Raw genomic sequence first — 25,243 nt, forward strand, 5'->3', positions numbered from 1 at the left:
GCTGTGGTGGCCCTGGACGTGACCATGCTGATTGTGGTCGAGCAATGGGTTGCCAGCGTTAGTGGCGTCCAGCGGGACGTAGCCCGACCCAGGTCTCGACGGGTCCTCGGGTATAAATGCAGAGTTCATCTTAAACAAATTCTGTGCTGAGGCGGCTGACGGTGATGGTAGGTGTGCTGGTGCGGGGGGTTCGGTGGAAGAGAGAGTCAAGTTATCGTAATAGCCTAGTACTTTGGGTTCGTATCCGTACATAAACAGGGAACACTTCTATATATATGTGTAGCAAGTGGAGATTAAAAGTCGCAGCAGTTGTGGAAAAAGCAAGACAGGGTTAGTAATATGCTTGTGTACATTGATTTCGTAGCCGATTGCTGCCAGCTTTTGATTGAATAACATTTGTTGGTAGAGAATAAAAGACATGCTGGCGAGAAACAAGCTCAAAGTCATTGTGATTTTATTGCGCCATTAACTACACACAAGTGACCTGGCCCTTGCAACTGGCCAAATAAAGAAAGTAGAAAAGGCATATATCAACAATTCGGGAACACAAGGACGAAAATCCCGACAGGATTAGAAGGCTTGGACGTAAGCAGCATTGCATTGCATCACATGGCATTGCACGGCACAACTCAACACGGAACAAATGTGCTGAATAAAGTAATAAAATAGAGCATGTTGTTATGTCAGGTTCTTGGCATGCATTGATTGATTTCACCCTCCCAGATATGCGTGAGCAATAGTCGAATAGGCACATGCGAGAAACAAAGCTTTCATCGCATTAATGAATGCAATTGGTGTCCTGCTGCAGACATTTGGTACACATTGGGTTTTGGAGAAGGCGAATGATGCTTGCAAAATGGCAAAAATATTTAAAAACAAATACACACGAAAAAAGGCATATGATTCCTCCTTTGCTAAAATAAACTTAATTCAACACGTTACCTTTATGTATATGTATGTTTAGATGCGGTTGCGATAGCGGTTGCGGTTTCTCCTGTGCCAAAAATAGGGAACAGTATCTGTGTTAGCCCTCAAATATGAAAGCAATTTCTCAGCTGGTACTGAATCGAAAATGACTCCTGTAGTGCTACGGGCGTGCTGTGTCAAGACTGCTGCAAAAGATAGAGGATAAAAGGCGCGCACGTGTATGTGTGGATAGGCGTGACTGCGAACGTTCTGGCGGAGAAATGAACGATAAGGTGCAAGAAAGTAAATATGAGAATAAAAGGTTCTGATTAAGGGGCTGCAGGAAAATTAGAAACTCCTTTGTGCAAAAAAATAATGTGTAATAAAACCCGCTAGTTGTTGGCCAGTAGGTCTATTGGCAAGCGAGCGAATAGGCGTATTGAGAACGAAGGACTGGTATGTGTGTCAACTTGTTAAAAAGGTAACAGTGAAAAATATGAAAAATAAATGAATAGAGTAATAAAAGTATGAAGGTAAAAAAGTGCGCTACACAGCAGAAAAAAGAAAGAAAAAAGCTGGTAGGCTGCCAATAATGACTACAGTTAGCAAAGAGGGGAGAGGAGGCGTAAAACTGTTTGGCTGATCCAATTACGGAGTAAATATAAAACCCGATATCCAGTCAGCGTTATGCCGAGTTTGGTATGCAAAGGGCAGTAAAAAAAGTAAAAAGTAAAAAATAAAAATAAAAAGGCGTATGTATCCCTGGACTGTGCAGTGCTGCAGACAGTCAATGGTGTGAGGTGGCCGGTATAAGTTGGGGAGAGAAAAAAGACAAAAAAGAGGCAAACCAGATATGGCAGTGTCGATTTTTTTGGGATTTCACGCGGTAACAGTTAATAAGATTAGAGACGCAAGCAGAATCGACGTGCTTTTTTGAGCAAAGAACCGGCTTGAGCAGCTGCGTTATGAAAGACAGGGCCTATTGTGGCAATGTGATTTAAAAAGTCTATGTTTGCGTACGAAAGTATACTAAAGTTTAAAAGGGTGATATTGCGTGTTGCTCGACTTGCAAAAGAAAGAGAAGAGGAAATAAATCAGGCAGTACTAAAGTGAAAGTGCCTTTTTGAGCATTGCGTCGCAATGCCGCAAATTTATTCGGCTGAGAACCCCCCAGCCCACCTCCAATGGTTGTAAAATTTTTCTTTCATAAAAAAGCAACGGTGGTCACTCCAGTCAGCTTAGCAGTCGCATAATTTTGTATAAAGTACAATAAAAACGCATTTTTTGCCCAGTCATTGACCGCCGTCGCTCCTTGGCAAGTTCCTTTCCCCCTCGGCCTGCCCGCTGTGCATTCGGCCGCGCGCGCTCACAACCACACGCCCCCAACCGACCCCCCCGTGGTATTACAGGGTTACCCGCACCCCCCAAACCAACACTCTCCAATCACAGGCAGCCTAAACTGGTCCTCCTTATCGCTGGGCCGCAAAGCATCTACAAGTTTCGCAGGATTTGATTTCAAAAATGATGTTCTTGCCTGCAACAAATATTCTTGTCTTTATAAATTGGCACATGGTTGTTGCCTGCTCGCGCATAGCTCAAGCATGCACGGATTTCGGCTCTTTTTCCTTGGGAGTCATCCGAACAGGCGAATAATAATGCCATATCCTGGCCTGCTATTTTGGTTGATGAAACCGCACCTTGGGTCTTCGCATATGCATCCTGCGCAAGTAAATGCCGCAAGCAACAAGCCTCTTTAATACCTAGCCAATCCCGACTCTTTCTGGGTGCATGTCTTTGGGTATTGACCTTGTCTTTCACTCACTCTTGCTTTTGCTCTGCTCAAACATTCAAACAAGTGGAAGAGAGTAGTCGCCGTAGCTACCGCTGCTTGTCGCCGCCGTAGTCATACCACAGCCAGCGAAGGTCAGCACCACTCTTGCGGACTTCATCAAGTGACCTTCTTTTCGGCAGAAAAAATATTTCCCACTGATTCTATCCAGCGAATGGAAAAATTAGAGAACACTCAAGCTTGCGTGCGATTGCGGACAGCTTGTGATAGGTTAAGATAGTGCCGGACTGTACGGATAAGAGATTGGCAAAAAAACAATTGGCAAGCCAAGGGGAAGAAACTTATGGCACCACCAGCTCCTGGCCAAAAGGAGATACAAGTAAGGCTGTATTCCCCTCTCGTTGTGAGCAGTATTATTGTTGGAATGGCACACTGGAAGCATTTAAAAAACTTGCTGCAGTTTTGTATTTGAATATAGGATGCTCACAAATTACCTATTGCAGCCAAGGTATTTACCAGCACAAACCTGCATTCGCTCTAATATTAGAGTGGCTTAAAATCCAAAAATGCATGTGTTAGTCTGCACGATACGTATCCCATTTTTTGCCTATGCAAACAATGTCCAGGCATTAGCGCAGGTTTCCAAGATCTTGCTTTGTATATTCTTGTTTGCAGCATTACAGTGCTGGCTTGCTCATGCAATTCTATAAATAAACAGCACTGTGAGTCCAACAGACACGCTTATATGTGTACATATATTTCCGCCCGCCATTGTTTCGCGTATCACGGTCCTGATAGTGACGCCAGTACGGATATTGCTTGCCTGTTTTATTCCATACAAGCTATAATTGTTACTTTGAATTTTTCTGTTTGTGAAATTCCTTAAATTGGGTGATGGGAAGAAAAATTCGAATGAACCTTGCCGATTTGTATTCTGTAAAAAAAAAGTATTTAGGCGGGGTGTCTAATCAATTATAACCTGTTTATCTTTTTTACAAAGGCCAGCACACACCAAAATGGAAACTACATGGAAGCATTCGAGTTACGCTGGCCCAAGAAAAAAATGCTCATGGCTTAGCTATTTTTTATGCACACAGACGGTGAGATCTGCGATTTTGCCTGGTGCCCAAGTAAAGTAAAAATAATTAAAAAAAAAAGTAGATTTAAAACTTGCTTGCAAGCAAACACACTTGTGTCCGTGTATGTGTGAGGTCCACTCCTAACAATTCGCCGCCTTATTTCGGATTAGCAAATTGTAATGTTTTATTTACAAAGGCCATCAATATCAGCTGGTGGGAGAAAACTATTTCACATGCTAGGATTGTACCAACTACAAGCATCGCCCTAACTAAAATTTGTATACGCAAAAAAATAGCGCTTGCTTGTTAATTACAGCTTTTGTGCGCCAGAGAAATTATTGCGCACACTAATTGCCTCTTTAATAGTCACATCCATTTTTGGCCGCGCAGTTGGTGTGAGCATGTTTGCTGCTTGGTAGAGTTTGTTGTGAAATCCAAATTCTTAAAGCGGAAATTGTAATTAACGACACATTATTTTGCTGACGATAAAATAGATACATTATAACAAAGTATAGAAAAAGTACTGCTTCCACAACATATTATTTTGCTCAACCGCCCTGATGACATTCCACAATTGTTTTTTTACAAATGAGCATTAATGTAATTTTGCTTTACAATGTCATTAATTCTTAGTGCAAAAATATATTTTCAAATAATATTATTATGCGTTTGCAAACAATGCAGCCAATGGCACCGACAACAACATAACAAAAATCCCAACTATGTACATTGTCCGGTATAGTCAAAATAGAACACCTTATGTCATTCCCTTTTTGGGAAAAAAAACCAGCAATTTAGAAATCATGGATTGTATTTTGGGTACATCTCGATTATTGGACATTGGTTGTGATTTTCTGGCCCAGGGTGCGTGTTTTCTTGTTTTTTTATTTGGCGACATACATGCTCACACCATAAGGAAAGAATGAGGCTACGAGTATACTATAAACCGACATCCTTCCCCATAGTGGTTAGAAACTAGTGGCAATAGACCACTATGGTTGACGATATTAATTAGTTCGCTGCTTCTTTTAAAGAGAAGAACCAGGGGCAGATGGATTCTTGCGCACACGCTTGGGTTTGGGCTTTGGATTGAGCAAACTCTCAGGTGTCGCTGTAGGCTCGGCTTCAGCCGACTCTGACGATGCATTTTTGCGCAAGAAACGGGGAGGCCGCTCGCCTGTAAGCAGGGCATTAAGGATGATGCGAAAGTTCAACGCCGCAGCCATGTCGCGATTCCATTTCCGTCTGCCTGATGGCACTTTTTCGCTATTCTCAACCCACGTTCTGTCGGCCCTGAAGGTTTGCAGGTAGTTTTCCATTGTGCACTAGAGCAAGCCTTGGTATAAAATTTGGCGAGGTTTTTCTACCGCTGGAATTATATCTATGCCTGTTGCAGCTACCTGCTCCTACTGTTGCTGTTTTTGCTGCTGTTGCGTGGCTAACTCATCGCCCACCCTCTGTCTGATTTTGCGCTTAATTTCCCCTGTAACTAGCCGCTCAGCCTGACAATGTGCTTGAGATTATCGGCGGGCTAGAGATTAATGCAGTGCTTCCGATTCCGCTCAGCCAACTCATCTCGCAGCTGCTGCTTCACCTTGCGGGAAATTTTTCGCTTAGACCAGCTCTTTTTCTCTCCTATCCACCAGATGATATCGGCAGACTGTGGGCGAATAGCCACCCACTGGTTGCGACTCTGTTGCGCACTGTCAATAATAGATGCGGCATCGGCGGCAGTTGTGGTTGCAACAGAAACGGCGGTGGCTGCTGCTGCGACAGACACAGCGGCTGAAGTGGTTGCAGCTGCGACGGAATTAAATGCTGCTGCTGCTGCTATTGCGACGTGGTACTTGTGCTTGGGATTATTCAGACGAGGGTCATCAATTTTGTGAAATTTCTCCATCCTGCTCTCGCACACCGGGCAAAACCTTGAGGTGCAATACTCATCGATCAAGTAAACAGTGAGTCCCTGGCCTATAAGCATTTCCTGCAGCCCCTTTCCATGAATTGGCTCATGGTAACGGGTCATGCCAAGGGTTCAATTACCAAGAATTAGGACTGGATCAGATCCAAAATTTGCGCGCAAAGCTTTTGTGAGTTCGACGTCGACGCGCTTTTTGTTAACAAAGGAAACATAGCAGAGCTTGGGGTGCAAGGGGTCAGTTGAGCTGCTGCTGTCATATTTCCGACTCTTGCCAAGGGTCTAGCGTGTTGTGGTAATATTCTCCCAAAACAAAATCACACTTTCGGCGCTCAAGGAGGTACTCGACATATAACTTAGAATCAAATGTACTGGAGCCAGGGTGGTTGAGCGCACGCTTGGTATCCTCAACATATGTATACTAACCATTCGTTTCCGCCTTGGCGAGCTTTTCTGGTTCAAGCTGGAATACATTTTTTACGTTTTCACGAATCCTACGAAACACACGTTCACGACATTTATTAGTCTCTGAATTCTTGGTATGGCAAAAAATAACTCTCTCACCCTTTTTGTAGTTGCTTTTATATCCCAGACAATATAACATATCCCTGCGACCTGGATCACAAAGAACCAATTTACCAACAATATCATTAATGTCATTTTTGACGAATTATCAATGTATTCGGGAGGAGAAGCCTTCTTACTGCGGGGTACACCAGTGATGTTGCTGTTATTGATGCTGCTGCTGTTGTTGTCAGTGTCGCCAGAACCTTTCCTAGACTGTGAAATCCCCCTGGCCTTGATCATCTTAGCCTGTGTTTGCGGTTAAATCGAGTAATACGACAATCGCAACTCCGCCCGTACGAATAATAATCCCTCCGAATTTGTGCGGGTTTTTTAGAATCCAGCGTAAACGGCCAACAAGATATATTACAAAATAGTGACCAAATCTCCTCTGGCGACTTGACTAAAAATTCACTCATAGGTGGAATCTCAGAGATCTTGATATCCTGGCAAATATTATTCTTGTGGAGCGCTTCGAGTCGGCTCGTTGTGACAGATAGAATACATTGTACAAGAATAGCCTTTTCAAGTGTAGTAAAGCCCGGTACAATAGACATCGCCACCGGGAAGAGAGAAATCGTCTTCACTGCCTTGTTGAGGTTTAAAAACTGGAAAATTCCAACAAAATCCCCAATGTGATTCACTGTATTGGCCACAGAGTCATACTAGAGCCCCTTGTTGCCGAAACTGTAGTCATCAGGGTAGGTGCCAAAAACCCTCTTAATTAGGTGCGCCATCCTGTTGCGAAGCACAGGATTTGCAACTTGTTTGGTGTCGGTCAGCTTGCCGGCTTTGATGGTCTCAGCGTATAGCCGAGCCCATTTTATCTTGCCCACTGGAATCCTGATTTCCTTGCTGATCTGCTGTTGTATTTATTTTTCAGTGTGGCTGCCCTCGTTCTTAAGTGTATCATGTTGTTGCCCAGCCCTTTTCTTTACGCCAAGTGTAACGTCGACCAAATGTTTTATCTGTCGGTTAAAGCGCTGAGATATATGAGATGTATACACCGCCAGAATTGTCGGACCCTCATAATTAGCAACCCCGACCGCATTAATTAGCTGCGGGCACTCAAACTTGGTCTCCTTGACGAACGTGTGCCTGTGCCTGTTGAAGAGTATGCCGTTTGTGTTTTTCAGGTTGTTGCTGCATGGTTCGTTTATAGCGGTGAGGCAAAGGGCGATGAAACACTCCTTAAAGAAACCTTGATTTAGATGGTCAACAATATTAAAGCCCTCGTTATCCAGCTCTTGTAAAAACATATACTGTGCGAGCTCATATGTGGCTGTTGTAATACGGTGAATGGTAACGACATGTTTGCGCATAACTGAAAGGAACTAGGGACAGTGCATTTTGCAGAGGCCAAGGAGCGCCTCTATGCTAATAGGCATAATAAAAATAAAAATAAAAATTGATCGAGTTAGTTTGAAAAGGTGAAAAATTCAAAAATGTAAAACTTCATCTAATACTATGTAATTACAGGTAATGATACTGCATTCTTATATATATGTGTGTATTTTATTTGCAAAACAAATTATTATGTGGATACTTTATTTTTACACATTATTTTAAAAATTACTTTGCTTTTAGTCCTGTTGTGGTTTGGAGAGAGCATTAGTCGTCTAGTATTACAGGTGTTGTGATTTGAGTGGAGCACTAGTCGCCTAATGTTAAAAGTATGTTTGGGGGTTATAGTTTTTATTATCAAGGGAATCAAAAGTAGAACTAGGGCCGGCCTCGTCTTATATATGTATATCGTTGCCTTTGTTGTGCACATTTCCAGTTGTGGACTCTGCTGGCGAGAACTGGTTCTTCTGCGAGCAAACTGGTATCTTGGCAAGTCAATGTTGTGGTTTTCATGTGTGTGCACTCACATGTGCCCATTGCAAAATGGGGAGCATGTCTGGGCATCATTATGATGCTTCCCTAATTTACTCCTGTATGATCCAATTAGTACCCTATCAATCGGCATACAGATGGAAACTTGTCTCACGATCCTTAACCTCGACATCCACTTCCATATCCTCGGGATGTGCAACAGTTTCATTTGTGATAAATTTCACTATACAAAACTCTAAAAAATACACATTTTACTTTTATACTTTTACTCGCTCAATAGACGCAAATAGTAGTGTGTTTTCGAGTGTTTCTCAATACAACACTGCACATTATTATCCACAGGAGCGATATTCGGACGCTAATTATAACAATTTGATTCCAGTTTAATTAATGCTACAAAAGCGTTTAACACATATGACTGGGTTTCTCCGCTGTAGAGCCAAAACTGCTTGGTGCGGCATTTATCCATACATTCCTACTTTGGTCGACATTGTCTATCTAGGCACATTTCTCTCCGCGCGTGCGCAATGTCATTTGACTGGATAGTGCTCACACGTCACGCCAAATTTGATTATTTCTGACAGGCAAAAAAAAGACAAATGACGTCGTCAAAAAATCAATGATGATCAAATCCAAAAATTAATTGTGGTCAAATAGTCATCTCATCTCAACGCAATTTAACTTATCTGTTCACGCTTGGGCGATGGCCAACTATGATTTTCATCAAACGGAATTCCCGGAAATATAATTTATTTTTATCTGTGCATATGAGCATTTGGGGCCCATCGGATATTCTATGACTACGGATGATCTTGAAGCCAGGGGCGTCTATTTAAATTTGAAAATTTTGGTTTTGGCCGGCTGTTCCGGGCGCATAGAATCGATGTGCAATGGATTCCTACATGCTCACAAAACGCGATCGCAGTGTAGTGCAACTTCAGGTGCATTAATTGCGCCAGTTGCCTCGGCAGTACGCAGTAAGGGCAGGGGGAGGGGCCAGCTCGACAGAAGCTTGCGTTTCCATACTGCTGTTACTTTTGAGATGAGGAGGCGAGCAAACAAACTCGCACGCAGTAATCAGGACTTTTAGTAGTAAGAAAGAAGGCTTACTCCTGCTGAAAACAAGCAATGTGGCAAGCAAGGTCTTTTCGGATCCACTTATCTGCCTCTGGCAGCAAGGAGCATGAGCAGTGCGCGGCAGAATTGCGGCTGTGTCACCACGCCTTGATACTTAATCAAAAACTGGCGTCTCCCCCTCTCCCTTTGTCTCCTATTATTGTGACCATCAGACAAGCGGGCAAAGCGGTGGGAAATGCGACCTTTAAATCCTTCTCAAAAGAAACAAAGAATCCTGTGCTTTCAGATGTGCAAATATTGGATTCAAGGCTGCTTGCAGATGGGAATCGCAGGGACCTTCCACTTTTCCATTACTTTTGGTAAGTACTTTCCTTTTCCACACTGCATATTCTACTTTGCTTATTTTTTTACATGCCAGCCTTGGGTTTATTTTTTCAACTGACTTTTCACCTTCAGTCAGCAGCCAGTCACACACAGTCTTCGCCAGTTGACCTTTTTTCTTCGTCCCCCCTTCTCACCTTTTATCACGGGCCTAAAATCCAGAACCCAAAAAGAAACGATTAACATGCCGCCCGAGTCTCGCCGCACGCCGCCATTACCTCCTTCACCACGCCGTTACTCCCTCTCGTCTCCTCCACTTTCTTCTTCTGAAAACTGCAACAACCCTTTACTTTCAACGACCACTGGTTTTAATAGTCACAATAGCGACACTGATATTCATATTTCAACTGTTGGACATATTACTGCCGCCAACGCGCGAAACACACACAGCGGCAGCACCCTTGAGGCTCTGCTATTTGCTTCTAGGCCCTCGTCGCCAACAAATTCAAGAGTGCTCAATAGAAATTCTTTCGAATTCGAACTCACTCCATTGAATCTGCAACAGCGGCAGTCAGTCGATCGCAGCGCTACAACTGGAATCACAAACAACGGTTTACCGAACAATACCCCATTGGACAATAAAATCAACGAAATGAGAGGCGGTCACTACACAAACAGCGTTGCTACCACTGCCGCCAGTGGTAATGGCCGGCGAAATAGCATTTTTCGTCGAAGCGACGGCGATGACAACATCCGTGTCTCGACTCCAGACCAGCCGCTTCTGGATACCAGGGAATCTCGGAGCAGCTCGATGGACGCAGACAGCGACCTGCAGCGGCGGCTGTCGTCGGTGTCTTCATCGGGCGAGATGACCGAGTTTGAGCGCGCCTTAGGTCAGAGCCAGCGCGGATACCAGGTCCTGGCTTTGGTGTGTGCCTTGCTTATTTCAGGTAAGACCTTGGTGTGGTTTTTGTGCTATGCCCTTTGAAAGCATATTTGTCAAGATGACTGCGCAAACGACGTGGGGGTGGTGCCTTTTTTTACAGCGGGAAGGGTCACAACGCAGTGGGTGATATGCAGGGGATTAGTTGCTTTTGTAGCCAAACAAACTACCCAAACGAAGCCAAGGTTGTGTGTGCGGGGGAAATATTAAGCGGATGAGCAATTTCCCCAGGGTTGGCCGCTGTAACGGATAAAGAGCGCCTGTCATTTTGGCAGTCAGCAGCATCCGATTGACACAGGGTTCCCCCGCTGTCCCTGTTTTAATGGACTTTCCGGCCGGTCAGATGCCGCTGCTGCTTCGGCTTCTGGAATTGCCGCTGCGGTTTACTCCTTAATTGCAGCCGGTTTATACAACCTTTTCTCTGTACAAATGTTCGGGTGTTCCGAAGCAGCCATCTCCGATTTCAAATGAGACAATGCATCTCATATCCTTGACTACTAAACCACTACACTGATTTTTTTGTACATCACGGCATTGTCTCTTTTCTTGAACCTGTTGTAGTTGGCAGCCATTACTCGGCACACACGCTCGGTGCCCTAAAATCCACAATTAAAAAGGTAAGATGCATATATGGCATGGCATTAATCATTTTAATTTGAAAATATTTGTGTTGGGATGACCTGTCTCCCACACACATCCTGCAATTTGCCACGCCGCACGTGCACATACACCCTATTTATTAATCAATTTGTATTCACATAATTGCGTATCTAGGAGTTGGACATAACAAACACACAGTACGGGGCGCTGCAGTCGACGGTTTCGGCAGTTAACACCATCCTACCCGTTCTTGGAGGCCTGTTTATCGACTCGTTCGGCACGACATCGGGGTCGCTGATCGCCACGTTCCTGATCATGCTGGGCAATCTGATCATATCAATATCCACGCACTCGCGGTCATTCTCGACCATGGTCGCTGGCCGCATACTCTACGGACTGGGCTCGGGAACAATCACCGTCGTGCAGGAGACCATTTTAGGCAGCTGGTTCAAGGGCAAGGGCCTGGCATTAACCATCGCAATACAGATAACCACGTCGCGCATCGCATCCTTTCTGTCGATGGGCACAGCCATTCCGATTGCCGACCGCTTTGGATTCTACGGCGCGGCCTTTTGGGCTAACTTCCTAGTGTGTGCGCTTTCGTTTGCCATCAATATTGTCTACATGATGGCAATGCGGCGGATTCGGAAGGACACGCCCGATAATATGCTCAACAGACTGCGCACCAAGCACCGGTTCAACCCGCGCTTGATCCTGTTTTTCTTTGGCATCTACTGGATGTTCATAGTCGAGTCTTTCACTCTTGGAGGCGGCTGGAACAGCTTTTTGCACATCAACAGCGAGCTCATTAAGCTGCGCTTTGGGGTCAATGATGCTGTGGCCGCGTGGTCAGCGAGCGTCTCGCAGATCATGCCCATCTTTTTGGTGCCGTTCCTTGGCTGGTTCTTCGACACGTACGGGCTGCGCACAGATATGCTGATGGTATCTTCGGTGCTATTTACAGTATCGATGGTACTGCTGGGCTTCACCATGGTGACGCCGATTATCGGTCTTGTTATATTCTCGATATCGCTGGCACTGGGACCGCTGGCTGAGATCACCGCCATTTCGCTCATTCTTCCCAGCAGCTCACTCGGCACCGGCTTGGGCATATACAAGTCATCCATGAGCATCGGGTCGACAATCGTGGACATTGTCATCGGCGTGCTGCAGGACCGCGGGTCGCGGCTGATTGAGGATTCCAAGCACAGCTACAGCTACGTCATGGCGTTCTTCGTCCTGTGGGGTATTCTGTCGACCTTTGTCGCGTCATCCATCTTTTTCACCGATCGGTTCAAGTGGAACAGCCTGCTTCGCTGTAATGCTGAGGAAAGGGTGGATACCTACCACGCGGTCAAGGAAAAGATCAACCGCCCCATGCTGTATGTTATGTCGCCGAATTGGCGCGAGTACGTATCGAAGTGGAACTACGTGCCATTAGTCGTGCTCTCTGCATTGCTGGTCACCAGCCTAGCCTTGTTTGCCAGCAAGTTGGCTTGAGCCAACCTGCATACACACACACTCAAATGCGCATTTAATATGCCATACCAAGTCTACATGTTCATCAACATTTCATTTTTAACTGCCTTGCATGTATTTTTATCTCATTTCTTATATTTATATGTATATCAATTTAACCACACACATCCATTCTCAATTTTGAGCTTTCTTTTGTTGCTCTACCCGCTTGACAACCGGTGTTTTTCCCGAAGAGAGTACGCCGACTGCGCACGCATTGCCAATACTCATTGAATGGTCGCCATCGGCCCTTGCGGACGCCATGAGCACATCCAGCTTGTCTCCAAAGCTGCCCATTATCGCCTCGACACACATGAAGCGGGACTCAAGATCTGACACGCGAGATATCAGGTCCTCGAGAACGCCCAGTTGATCCGAGCCCACAGCCCGCGAAAAGCTAGGAGGTGGAATATTCGCAGCAGCAGGCATCATTGACGAGCTGTAGTGGCTCTGCTGAGACCCAGAAAGCCCGCCGTAAAGCGGCGGCATGTATGCCCATCCGGGCGCGTACGTTGGCATAGTTCTGCTCGGAGGAGTGGCAGAAAGTTGTGATGCTGTTTGGGAAATGGTGGTGAATGGCGAGTGTGCTTCGGGGTGGTCGTTTATTGCCGCTTGTGCTTGCAGCCATTCATGGAATGCCCGGTCGACGATCGAGTTGTCGTCGCTGCTCGGATAATTGCTTTGGGTCTCGTTATCACTGGTGAAAATATTGATGTCATCTGTATCTGCTGTCTCCTCATTGCTGTCTCTGGCATCTGTCAAGTGGTTGCGCATGGCAATCTCGCTGACTTCGTCAGGATGGCCGCCATCAACTATCTCAGCAAGATTATGCCTGGGCATCAACGGCTCCGGCGACATGGTGCCTGAAAACAGGCGCGCGGTGGTAAACGATTCTGTGCATCCTGGACTTGTGGAGACAGTGCTGATGGGTGGTGGCGAATGTTCGGGAGGAGCGGCCATCTTTGGATCATCGGATTGGCGAAAGGAATTGCAGTTGGTCGGGGTATCAGCGCAGGGACGCAAGGTCAATCTGCTAACGTTGCTTGCGTTGCGGGCTATCGCCACCGAGACAGGGGAAACTCGCTTATTGTCAAAGGCACAAGCTCTGGACTCGCCGGATGGTATATTTTGATCAAGCACGCTGTACATTTGCTCCTGATGCTGCTGCTCGTGCTGTTGCTTGTCGCTATGAGACTTCTGGTCGAATTGTTCGAGTAACTGAGGAGAGCTAGTTGCCGTGTGATCGGGTCCGGGGGTAATTGCCTCTGGTATATTTGCGTGTTCTCTACTCACATTGTTTTGCCGGCAGTGATGGCGATGGCGATGGCGCGATCTAGACCTCTTATGCGACTTGTTTTCGCTGCAGAAGCTCAACATCCGCATAAACCATGATGGGCAAAGGCCCTCCAGCAATGGATCTTTTCCCAGGAGGGGACTCAGAGAGAGTTTTTCCTTGATCGACTTGCGCTGCCACACCTCCGAAGAATCGCGCAAATTGACTGGGGTGGTATTGCGATGGGGATGATCATGGCGACGCCGGTGGTGGTCGCGGTCGTTTAAAGCTACACGCGTTCTCACATGTTTCTGCTCGGTTGTATTCAAGTGAGCTTCCAACAGACTGTCCTGGGAGCTGGTCTTTTTGCGACCGATCATTGTCGATCCGGGGCTAGACTCCCTTCCCTTATTGCGCGCTGTCTTGTTCTTGCCTCGGGAACTTGAGCGGGCGTTGTCGCCTTTTCGAGATGGGTCGCACCGTTTTCGTTGCTTGTCGGGATGATGCACCGTTGCTGCACACTCATCCACGGCATCTGCAAGGTGCTCGACATGCATTTTGGACTAGTGTATTTTCCACACCTTCAGCTTGGTAGCGTGCCGTGCCGAATAAAATAATAGGCTCTAAACAAAAATTTTAGTTTTTTTAAAGTTTTAAAAAAAAGTTGCAATACACACGAAAAATAGTTAAGTGTAAAAAACCCGTCCCAAAAAGCGGAACAAGAACAAAAGTGGACAAAGGCTTGTTTCCTCTAGGAAAGCAAGAGCGATGCGCAGTCTTGAGAAAATTCATACAAAACCTCTAAAAAATTATATTTTGAAATTGACGCAAGAAAATCCAGGCCATTTCGCTCGAGTATGCCGCCGCCAATGAACGCACCCGAATTAGGTACTCTATTTTTTAATTATGTTAAACCCCAAAAAGTTTTGGTTTGAACGGTAAGCATTTATTTATTTTAGCTGTTGCAGTTGCTGTTGCACAAAAACCAGCCCAACAACATCAAAAAAAGTCAACCAGTCAAAACAACCTTCAAATTCTCTTCTTTCCCCGCGCCTTATTCTTTCCCTGTGCCGCCGCTGACTGCTGCTCAGTGCCTGCGCTGGCGGCAGGTTTGGTCTTCTCTTTGGGGGCCTCGGGGAAAACTGGTGCAAGCTCCTTTATGGCTGCCGATCGATTCGATGTGGTCTGTGCGAGTATCCGGTGAAGATGAGCTATCTTCTTGATATCATCGAGCTTCTCCGTGCGCAACTGCACGCACGTCGCATTGTCGGTGACCTTGAGGACAAGGGCAGCGTCGCAGTTGCGGTATTTAATAGTATAGCGGGCAACGTCGGGGGCGCTGGCGTATATGCTTGCTGCTGCCTTCTCGAATGTCTCCCAGTTGTCGCAATATACCATTGTAGTGGTTTGTGTCTCTTGGTTTAGTGTTGAAAAATGAAATTAGAAGAACGAGACAGCAGAAAGCAAGACAAGCGTTGGTAAAAAATACTATGTCTTTGCTCACATAAAAAAAGCAGCCGCGCATATTCTTCAATCTAACTGCTACCATGCACCTAGGAGCACTATGGGGTGATTGGCATGGAGCTGGTGGGTCGGTTACGTAAACAACGTTTGTGTCAACCATGCAAAAAAAGAAGACAAAAAACTGTTTCCCAAAGCTTTGCTCTTTTTCTTCTTTTGCCGTTTTCAAATTAATCATTAGTCGCTGTTTGACTTTCTGTACATTGAAGTCTTTTTTTGAAATGGACCTTGACGAATCGTCGTTTAAAATCGGAAGCACAGTTATCCTCGCGTACCCAGACGTCACGCGGTTAGCCGGGTACCGCGCCGCGCTGGGCCTGTGGGACCAGCTTACCGCCGCAAACACAGCACCAGCAGTCACCAGCACAGTTTGCTTTGAGTCCAAGGTGGAGGAGATATTGCGGGCTCATGACTTCGAGGAAATAGACACGCCAGCATCTGCCGCCACCACCGCCATGGGTGCCAACGATGAGGCAGACGCCGTCAACATTGTCTTTGCCAACGCACAGAGCAACCTAGACCTGACATTCTGCTTTGTCAACGGACTTCCTGAGCAGAAGCGGGTCCCAGAGCTAGTCGACAACCTTATTGGTTTGCTGGAGAAACACAGCGTTAAAACACTGGTGATCCCGGCGGCAGTCAACTTGGCAGGCATCAAGGTTGAGGACAAGCTCTGGGCATACTACCTGTCAGAGCTGCCCATAGGCTGCGTAGAGCTGGAAAAGCGGCTTTCTGGTGTGCAAAAGCTTCCTGGTCAGGGCGCCCAGACCAACGACGTGTTTCTGTCTGTTCTCAGCAACCTAGTGTCGGTTTCGGGAATTTCAGAAGCAGTCGTGCTGGTTCACGGCGACAAGCGGCCCAGCGGCAGCGCATACAGACAGAAGGCGACGTTTGGCAGCGACTATGTTGACGAAGGTGACTCCAGTGTCGTCAAGGTACTGAGCGCTTTGCTTGCTACTGCTGTTGGTGCTGCCGAGCCAACCGGCGAGCATGCGGCGGAGGTCGAGGTAACTCGCATGCGGCTTGACGTCGAGTCAGCGGCCTTGGGACTGCCAGCGTTTGGATAAGGAGAACCAAAATAAGCGTGTTACAAATATAATATTTGCCACCTACCTGCTTACTATCTGTATTTAGCATGGTAAATTTGTTTAATATTCCCGTATCAAATATCAAATACTAAATGTCAAAATAACACGTCACTATCGTATGGTGTAATGATCACAGGCCGTTCTTTAGTTTGGCGTGGGTCGACTTTTTTCTTATAAACGCGTTTTTTTCTTGTTTCGCGGCTACGCAGTGTAAGCATCAATCAGTATGTGCGCTCCTTGCTTTCTTGCTGGAGGGTGCTTGCTTAAAAAGTACGTTTTCCTTTCTTTTTGTAGCTGTCTGAGCGGAGATGTTTTGAAGCCCTATCTTTAACAATATGATATTGTGGCGTGTATCAAGATTTGCATTAACAAAACATAAATAAAATTATAATATTTGGTGTATATTTGGCATTGTCTTCAAATGACTTAATTACTCAAATAAGTGGTCAATTATTTATTTTAATATCAGAAGACATATATCACAGCTGAGGCACACGATAATCGCGTAAACAAACATGTTGCCTTACTGAGATTAATGGACTGTGTGCGTGGCAATCAGACCACCTATGAGATCATTTTTTTATAGTTTATTTATATATCAAGAACATATAGAAGTAGTGGCTGTCAGGCATCCAGGAATTGTTCTCCTTGAAAGAAAGAAATATCCTTCATTGATCATACCCTTTTGTAACAACTTCCTTATATTTTCGAAACGTCACTTGCGTTTTATTTTGTCTTTATTGCACTCATTTTTATTTTTATGAACTCAGAATTTCCTCCTGTTTTTTGCTGCTAAACGCCGGCACTGGCCAGATCAAATACTATGGAACAACGGCCAATCGAAGCCAAGAATATGATACAAAGAATAAGCGCTGAGCTAACTGAACTTAAAAAGTAGCTAGGCCAAAAGAGTAACGACGATAATGCTGCCTAAGTTACCAAGAGACCCACCCAAAGTTCATTTGCTGGAAAATTGAGCGGCCATTATAGTCTGTTGGTTGTTGAATTGGTTATTGATAACAGACCTCCTAAAATGTTAAGGAATGGTGACCTCAAGAAGCGCTAGAATTGGAATTAGATTGATGAGATGTATATTGGTTGTAAAGCAGTAGACACAGTCGCTGATCAGGGCGCTGAGGTGTCATTGATTACTCCGAAGGCACCAGAGCGGCTTGGAGTTCATGTCAGCACAGATTAACGGGTCTGGCTTAAGCCTGCATGGTCAAACGCTGACTATCAAGCATATGGAACAGCGAATGCTCGTGTAGCTATTGCTGACAACCCGAAGAAATGGCTCCATTTAGTCGTCATCAATAAGAACCAGGGCTAGGAGCTGTTGCTCGGCAACCGACAGCCCCAAAGGTTGGAGATCGAGATGACGGCGCCAGCCATGCGCAAGCGCATACAAGCACATGCAATAAAAAATAGTGCTGGTTTACTGCAGGCAATACATAATACTCTAGTTTATTCGGCATTTGGCGGTCGGCAAAATAAAACATTTATACATATGAGACGTTACTGCCTATTGGTGCGTATATGTGTGGCACAAAGATTAAAACATGGTGTATGATGTCACTGCATTTCTACTGTTCCGTAAATCTTTTTCCTTGTCTCGTCTTACAATATTATTGTCCAAAAGTCTCACATTATATTTTCCTCTTTTTCTTTTGCAACCTCAAGCTGTTCCATTATATTGTCTCTATTAAATCTAAATTTACACTAATTCTCATTCCAAACATGAACATTTCGGGAAAGGAAAAGGAGGCAGCCAGTACGCAGCCGCCGCCGCCCGTGGCCAGCGTCAAGGTCGGACCCGACGGGCTGACAAATGAAGAGCGGTTGTACCAGGAGACTGTGCGACTGCTGCAAAAAACGTACGCAAAGAAGATAAAGCCTCTCGAGCAGTCGTACTGCTTTGAGGGATTCCATTCCGCACCGCTGACAGCACAGGACATTGGGTCCAAGCCCATGGTCCTTCTTCTGGGACAGTATTCGACAGGAAAAACAACGTTTGTCGAGTACCTGCTCGGTGAGTCGTACCCGGATGCACACGTTGGAATTGAGCCGACGACAGACCGCTTTGTGGCGATTATGAACGGGCCCGAACCAAAGGTCATTCCAGGCCACGCCGCCGCAGTGTCGGGCGACTTGCCATTCTCGGGGCTCACCAAGTTTGGGACCAAGTACTTGTCGCGGTTTCAGGTTGCGCAGCTGAATAATCCGCTGCTGTCTAACCTGACGATTATTGACACGCCAGGAATTCTGTCCGGGTCCAAGCAGATCCAGCGCGGTTATGACTTTGTGTCGGTCATTAACTGGTTCGCCGAGCGGTCGGATCTCATTCTGCTGCTGTTTGATAGCTACAAGCTTGACATCTCAGACGAGTTCAAAGGTGCGATCCAGTCGTTGCGTGGGCACGAGGATAAGGTGCGCATCGTGCTGAACAAATGCGATCAGGTCAACCAGCAGCAGCTGATGAGGGTGTACGGGGCGCTGATGTGGTCTCTGGGAAAGGTCATCCCGACTCCCGAGGTCAAGCGCGTCTACCTAGGCTCGTTCTGGCCCAAGTACAAGACGCCTGTGGGCACTGTGCACGATGAAAACAGCGAGCTTCTGATCAGCGAGCAGCGCGACCTGCTGCGCGACCTGCGAAGTATTCCGAAGAACGCCGCTTTGCGCCGCGTCAATGAGATTGTCAAGCGCGCACGCCAAGCGCGGGTGCACGCGCACATTATCGGGTACTTGCGCAGCGAGCTGCCTTCGATGTTTGGCAAAGACAAAAAGGCCAAGGCGATGCTTGAAAATTTGCCCGCGGAGTTCCGTAAAATCCAGGTCAAGTACAATCTGCCGCCGGGCGATTTCCCTAACCCCGAGGCATTCAAGAGCGACCTAGAGGCATTCAAGATTGCCGACTTTAACAAATTCAACCAGAAGCTCATTGACAACGCCGACGAGGCGCTTTCGGTGGATTTCCCGCGTTTGATGCAAAAGTTCCCCAGCGACAACAGGCCCTCGGCTGATATCGGGCTTCCCGATTCCGGGGGCGAAGATGAAGGCAGGCTCGCCAGCGGCCGGTCCAGCGAAAAGCCCAGCAGCAAGGCGTTATATTCACCGATTACAGGGCAGTCAGGCCATCAGGTTCCGTACCCGCCGCCGTACTCGGCGTTCTCGGCGGGTGGTTCAGCAAGCAGCCGCAATCCCTTTGGCGATGACACGTCGAGCAACCCCGCCATGCTGCGGTACAGGTTAATTTTCGATGGCGCATGCGACCCCAAGCGCAAAATGATTTCGGCCGAGCATGCCCGGGTGTTGCTGGCCGAGTCTGGGCTCGCACATGACAAACTCAGGGATGTGTGGAACGTCGCCGACTGGGACAGACGGGGCGAGCTGGACCAGGTGCAGTTTGAGGTGGCCATGCGCCTATGCGATCACTTGAAGAGCGGCGCGCCTCTTGAAGCTGCTAAGCAGCAAATTTTCGGAGAGCTTGGCCTTCAAAGTCGTCTTTTTGACTAGCTCAGGTAAATAGACATTCAAAGCGAGTAATAAATATCATTTTAATCGATTATAAGCGCATAATTGTGACAACATGGCTGCATATCTGTTTTATTTTTTATTACAAGTGGTCACATCATTGCACATTGTCACCAATATATGGCAATTTAGTGAATGATGTGGGGGGCGAAAATGACAAGCGTTGATTAATATAGAGTCCACGCTGGCATTGATATAAAATAAATAAAAGACAAAAACTAAAGTTATCCACGCTGGAATTGATATCAAATGTTAGCTGAAAATGCCAAATAATTTAATATTTAAGGCGACCCATTGCGTGCGAGCATTAAAGCAGATGTACCTTACCTTCCAAGTCTATTTTGGTGTGTATTCTCTAACACGTATTTAATCTTTTTTAACTCTTTCAAAATATCATTTGTCTTACTCACCAAGCGATAAGCAATGTCCGACAGTATCAGCTCTATTCTACCTGGAACGCGTCGCCTGGGTCTTGGTCGACGCAGAATCCAGAAAACGGATCTGGTTTACGGCGCCGGCATTTCTGAGAGTTCCGGCGACGTGAGCTTGTTCCCTTCAAACAGCATGCCAGCACGCAATGCGTACCAGCTGATCCACGACTCGCTCAAGTTTGACGGCGACCCGACGCTCAACTGCGCGACCTTCCTAACTACGTGGATGGAGCCCGAGGCGGAAAAGCTGATTATGGAAAACCTGGGCAAGAACCGCGTCGACATTGATGAGTACGAGGCGACGGAGCGCATCCACCGCCGCTGTCTGGCCCACCTGCACGACCTGTGGAATGGCGAGAAGGGGGTCGAGCCCACGGGCACTGTTGTCGTCGGTTCTTCTGAGGGAATCATGCTCGGTGGCCTGGCCCTCAAGTGGAGATGGCGCGCGCGCCGCGAGGCCCAGGGCAAGGACACTTCTAAGCCGAACATTGTGTTTGCTGCAAACGCGCAGGTTGCCCTAGAAAAGACCGCGCGGTACTTTGACATCGAGTCGCGCCTGGTGCCTGTTTCTGAGGAGTCGCATTACTGCCTGGACATCCACAAGGCGCTCGATATGATCGACGAGAATACCATTGGCATGTTCCTGATACTGGGCAGCACATATACAGGCCACTACGAGAAGGTGCTCGAGATGTCCCAGCTGCTTGATAAGCTCAAGGCCGACACCGGGTTTGATGTGCCAATCCATGTCGACGGAGCCAGCGGCGCTTTTGTCGCGCCATTCGCGCAGCCCGACTTGTGCTGGGACTTTAGAGTGCCACGCGTTGTGTCCATCAGCACCAGCGGACACAAGTTTGGGTTGACGTATCCAGGCATTGGCTGGGTCCTCTGGCGCGCGACTGAGTATCTGCCCGACGGACTGACCTTTGAGCTGAGCTACCTCGGTGGCATTGAAAAGACATTCACGCTCAACTTTTCGCACCCTGCGTGCTTCCTCATTGCCCAGTACTACCAGTTTATTAGATTTGGTCGTGAAGGCTACGCGCGCGTGATGAACTCTTGCCTGTATCACGCCCGGCTGCTGTCGGTTGCGCTGGAGGCCACAGGCATGTACGAGTGCATCTCGGACATCCACCGTCCGCGCGGCCAGTTTGGCTACTCTGAGGAGAGCCGCCTGGCGGCCGGTAATTTGTTTCAAGAGTCGGTGTCGTTAGAGCTAAAGTCGTCGGGGTCCAATCCATCGGTCAACCGCCTGTTCAATCACGGCCTGCCTGAGGTCGCCTTCCGCTTTACCGACTGGTTCATCGAAAAGCACCCGACAGCTAACCAGGACATAGTCTCAACCCTGCTGCGCGTCCGCGGGTGGATTATTCCCAACTACCCGCTGCCTCCAAACATGAACAAGCTGCGCGTCCTGCGTGTTGTTATTAAGGAGGCGTCATCCGAGGACTTTGTCAACCGATTGGTGCGGGACATCCTATGGGCAACCAAGACCATGCTGGACACGCAGAACCAGACGCTCGGCGAAGCGCTGAGCAAGCCGCTAGCCAACAGCAAGTCGACGTCCAACCTTGCTCAACAAATCGCTTCGTCCAACAGAACCACGATGGACAACAGCCAGAAGCACTCCCACTGGAAGGGTCTTCTCAAGCGCATCGGTGAGATGCACACAACCGCCGACAACGAGTCCGGCGGGCCCAGCAAGGAGCCTGTGCTCGAAATCACCGATAATGGCAGCAAAAAGACATTATACCAGAAGTCGTGCTGATCCCAGTGACGCAAAAGCCAAAGCAAACTAAGCATTCGTTTTTCACTTTTTTATTGAAGTATTATTGAACCCCAAAAATCACAAAATATTTTACTATAAAACACTGACGATACCAATATCTTCTGCTGGGCATGCAGCGTCGATGCGAAGCACACTGTCGCCGTCCACAGTCAACGAGCTGTTGAGCGACGATATGGAAGCGACAATCTCCCTGCCGAGCGGATTAGCCAGAGCACTCATCTGTTCTTGCCTGCTCGGGAGCTCGAGAAGCTGCTGTGAGGATATGCGCATAATGCGGTATGCTGCCGTTGGCGTGACTTGCGCAGCACAAACATCAGTACCGTCGTCAATAGATACACGCAGGGAGAATACAGATTCGACTTCGTGAGCCGGTAAGTTCTCGAGGCAGCAGCAAGGGCAGTCAAAGGCAAAAAAGTCAGTTGGGTTTTCCAACAATGTAGCCAGGGCTGGTCTGTTTGGGCACACAACGCGCTGCTGGCATACTGTATGGATCAGGCAGGTAGCCGATAAGCGATCCCGCGGGTCGCGCAGGTAATCGCCAGCTGAAGTCACCTCGACCACACATCCCTTGGCGTAGCAATTGCCTGTGCTCGGGATATTGGCCAAGTGCGTGTATTTGCGAAGAGACGAGCTATGCAGGATGCCGTCCAACGTCGATACGTTGATTATAGACGACCCAATGTCTGCGCCGCTGCTGATGATCACGCTGCCATCCTTAGCTCGCTCGTCCTCCGTATCTAGTTTGTCCATGAGGACTAGTTGTCCGGGCAGCAGCCTGGATGCCTGGCGCCCCAACTCGCCCCACAGAGTGACATCGCACCTTCCGGAATCATCCATGATGCGGACCGCATACCTATAAGAGGCCTCGCCATCATCTGCGAGTGGCATGTTGTTGGAAACGGCCACCACTTGAGCCAAAAGCGACAGGCTGATTATCTCGGGACACAGCCGGCCGATCTGGGCGCGATGTGCATAGCGGCTGTAGTCAAAATACCCCAATTCATTGCGCGAGACTCTCGTTTGCGAGAGGTATGTACTCGGCTGGTCGAGTATCTCTTTCATGATAAAAGCGATGGTCTGCGTGCCGCAATCGACATCAGTCGGCAGTTTCGCCTTGCTGCTGGCCCTGACAATTGGGCACAACAGTCCAATGTAGTCGCCTGTATTGTACAGATCCACGGTCGCGACGTCTTCGTCCCAAAAGTTAATATTGATAGCTGCTGCCGCCGCCCCTGCGGACTGCTCTATGTGCTCAAACAAGCAATACATCTCTCGGTGTAAGACTTGCTTGCCATTTCGAACGACTCTCTTTGACGGACAGATCTCGCCGATCTTGCACCACACCTGGTCGGCGTTGAATACCGGGGCTCCGCTTTGAAAGAACCTGCCGTTAGAGTACGCGACGCCGAAGATATCGTGCAAGAGGTGCTCGTCCGTGTGCTGGAGCAACATGCTGGGCAGATTCAAATCGTCCTTTATGCGGATGACAAAGGCCAGCGCCGTGGTCGGAAGCAGTGTATGTACGGGTTGGTCGTCAAACCCATTGCCGCGGTCGGCCAGCACGAGTGTGGTGACCATCAGTGTGCGGTTCCGGCCAAAAAAGCCCGCAAACTCGGCGCCCTCGATCATCGGGTAGTACCGCCGGTGTATAATGGCATCAACCCGAGTGTCCGCTGTATTGCGCTTCTTGAGCCCTTTGAGCCTATTGCCCGAGATCCCAGCATCGAGCGGATCCGGGGCACCTGATAGCTCCCACAGCCATATGTTTGTGTTTTCGATAGTCCGCATGCCGTCTATTTTCAGGCAATAGCACGTGGTGAGCGGCGGGTTGCCGTGGCGACTGAACAGGATCCCCAACGAACGATGGACGCCGGTGTGCATCGCCTCGCTGGACGAGAGCTGGTGCCATTGGGCTTCGAGCTCTGCGAGCAGGACAGCGCGCGACAGCCCAGTGCTGTGTTCGGTCAGCGTGCGGCTGGAAAACGTGGCTATCCAGCTCCACGGGATCTCGCTGCAATCAGATGCTTGCACCGTGTTTGATAGCTCTTCCTGCAGGGAGCTCAGCGTCTGCTCAAAATCCATGGTCCCTTTAAAAGGCAAGTGAAAAAAGGTTGGACTTGTTAAATTTCACAAGACCAAGTCAGTGTCTATTATACCAGCTGACGCGGAGAAAATGCGTTGAGTGAAAACATACAAAAGAAAGACAGGTGCCGCATCTTTCTTTTTCACAAACGAAGAGAGCGAAAATAAGCTGGCTAGTATTGATGTGGTCGTCCGGGCGCACAGGTTTTCTGGAGCGTAAACAAGCCAAAACATATTTCATTGTTGATGATAAATTCATTGGCTCGGTTACTAAACAAAACGCCAACTTCACAGTTTTCGCGTTCATGCACTAAAAAAAGGGGACATATAAAGTGAGTTGATTGATGGGTTTCGGCTCGCCCTTCAAATCCCAAGCGCAAACAATGTTGCTGTACGGGTGAGAGAAAATGTATGCGCATTTTGTGGATATGATTTTCTTTTTGCAAATGGGCGGATTTTAAAGACCCCTCTCCCCCTTTTTCGTTATTTTCACTTTTCCAATATATTTATTTAGTTTGCACTTTATTATTTATCTGCCTTGGTCGTTTGTATATTCCCATTTTATACTGCACGCGCAGCGCCAACCGCTCTCGAATAGTATACGGTGTCATCCCCACTCTCCCTGTCGCAAAAAATACCTTTGTTCCATTCCCACTTTACCTGTCATTATTTCTTTGTCAACTCGATAATTGTTTGACAAGAGGCGATTTCGGGAGTTCTCTTATTTATTTTTATTTTTCTCCAATTTATTCGCCATTTCAAGTTGCAACCTTTACTTTTATTTTGTCTATCCTCTTTGTCTATCCTACCACAAACAAACAACTACCTTGACTATCTTTTCTCTCAGTATCCAGCTTAAACCATGAATGGGCAGCACAATTTGAATGCCATGGGCAGCCAGGACTGGCGCGCGTCTGTGCCGGAGCAAGCGCGCTCCCAGAATCTTGCCCAGATATCGTCTGCCATTCTCCAGGGCT

At 47.5% G+C, this 25,243-nt stretch overlaps 10 protein-coding genes across 10 annotated transcripts; 6 read left to right on the forward strand and 4 right to left on the reverse strand.

The window, feature by feature from the left end:
• Positions 1–2,784: 2,784 nt before the first annotated feature.
• BX661DRAFT_196659 (uncharacterized protein) lies at positions 2,785–5,093 on the reverse strand (the record flags this gene model as incomplete). The annotated part of the gene is made up of 2 exons (XM_051538064.1): positions 2,785–2,849; positions 4,817–5,093. The coding sequence occupies 2 exons, from the start codon at positions 5,091–5,093 to the stop codon at positions 2,785–2,787; spliced, it is 342 nt and encodes a 113-aa protein (XP_051393851.1).
• A 263-nt stretch (positions 5,094–5,356) lies between these two features.
• Positions 5,357–5,689, forward strand: BX661DRAFT_178448 (uncharacterized protein). The gene has a single exon (XM_051534916.1). The coding sequence runs from the start codon at positions 5,421–5,423 to the stop codon at positions 5,661–5,663; it is 243 nt and encodes an 80-aa protein (XP_051393852.1). The 5' UTR covers positions 5,357–5,420; the 3' UTR covers positions 5,664–5,689.
• Positions 5,690–8,929: 3,240 nt separating this feature from the next.
• Positions 8,930–10,835, forward strand: BX661DRAFT_75615 (uncharacterized protein). The gene is made up of 2 exons (XM_051539462.1): positions 8,930–9,528; positions 9,977–10,835. Exons 1-2 carry the CDS (start codon positions 9,221–9,223, stop codon positions 10,476–10,478), a joined length of 810 nt encoding a protein of 269 aa, XP_051393853.1. The 5' UTR covers positions 8,930–9,220; the 3' UTR covers positions 10,479–10,835.
• A 193-nt stretch (positions 10,836–11,028) lies between these two features.
• Positions 11,029–12,636, forward strand: BX661DRAFT_178453 (major facilitator superfamily domain-containing protein). Its single transcript, XM_051534918.1, has one exon. The coding sequence runs from the start codon at positions 11,349–11,351 to the stop codon at positions 12,531–12,533; it is 1,185 nt and encodes a 394-aa protein (XP_051393854.1). The 5' UTR covers positions 11,029–11,348; the 3' UTR covers positions 12,534–12,636.
• Positions 12,637–13,878, reverse strand: BX661DRAFT_178454 (uncharacterized protein). Its single transcript, XM_051534919.1, has one exon. It carries the CDS (start codon positions 13,698–13,700, stop codon positions 12,687–12,689), a length of 1,014 nt encoding a protein of 337 aa, XP_051393855.1. The 5' UTR covers positions 13,701–13,878; the 3' UTR covers positions 12,637–12,686.
• Positions 13,879–14,853: 975 nt separating this feature from the next.
• Positions 14,854–15,222, reverse strand: BX661DRAFT_196663 (signal recognition particle, SRP9/SRP14 subunit; the record flags this gene model as incomplete). Its single annotated transcript, XM_051538065.1, has 1 exon — positions 14,854–15,222. One exon carries the CDS (start codon positions 15,220–15,222, stop codon positions 14,854–14,856), a length of 369 nt encoding a protein of 122 aa, XP_051393856.1.
• An 87-nt stretch (positions 15,223–15,309) lies between these two features.
• Positions 15,310–16,841, forward strand: BX661DRAFT_178457 (uncharacterized protein). Its single transcript, XM_051534920.1, has one exon. It carries the CDS (start codon positions 15,447–15,449, stop codon positions 16,410–16,412), a length of 966 nt encoding a protein of 321 aa, XP_051393857.1. The 5' UTR covers positions 15,310–15,446; the 3' UTR covers positions 16,413–16,841.
• Positions 16,842–18,059: 1,218 nt separating this feature from the next.
• On the forward strand, positions 18,060–20,282 carry BX661DRAFT_178458 (P-loop containing nucleoside triphosphate hydrolase protein). Its single transcript, XM_051534921.1, has one exon. It carries the CDS (start codon positions 18,171–18,173, stop codon positions 19,944–19,946), a length of 1,776 nt encoding a protein of 591 aa, XP_051393858.1. The 5' UTR covers positions 18,060–18,170; the 3' UTR covers positions 19,947–20,282.
• BX661DRAFT_178459 (pyridoxal phosphate-dependent transferase) lies at positions 20,267–22,199 on the forward strand. The gene has a single exon (XM_051534922.1). It carries the CDS (start codon positions 20,388–20,390, stop codon positions 22,161–22,163), a length of 1,776 nt encoding a protein of 591 aa, XP_051393859.1. The 5' UTR covers positions 20,267–20,387; the 3' UTR covers positions 22,164–22,199.
• An 11-nt stretch (positions 22,200–22,210) lies between these two features.
• On the reverse strand, positions 22,211–24,716 carry BX661DRAFT_75703 (uncharacterized protein). Its single transcript, XM_051539463.1, has one exon. It carries the CDS (start codon positions 24,264–24,266, stop codon positions 22,257–22,259), a length of 2,010 nt encoding a protein of 669 aa, XP_051393860.1. The 5' UTR covers positions 24,267–24,716; the 3' UTR covers positions 22,211–22,256.
• Between the last annotated feature and the right edge of the window lie 527 nt (positions 24,717–25,243).

Source organism: Kickxella alabastrina (genome assembly GCF_025024165.1).
Source record: "Kickxella alabastrina strain RSA 675 chromosome Unknown BX661scaffold_4, whole genome shotgun sequence".
Classification (NCBI taxonomy): Eukaryota; Fungi; Kickxellomycota; class Kickxellomycetes; order Kickxellales; family Kickxellaceae; genus Kickxella; species Kickxella alabastrina.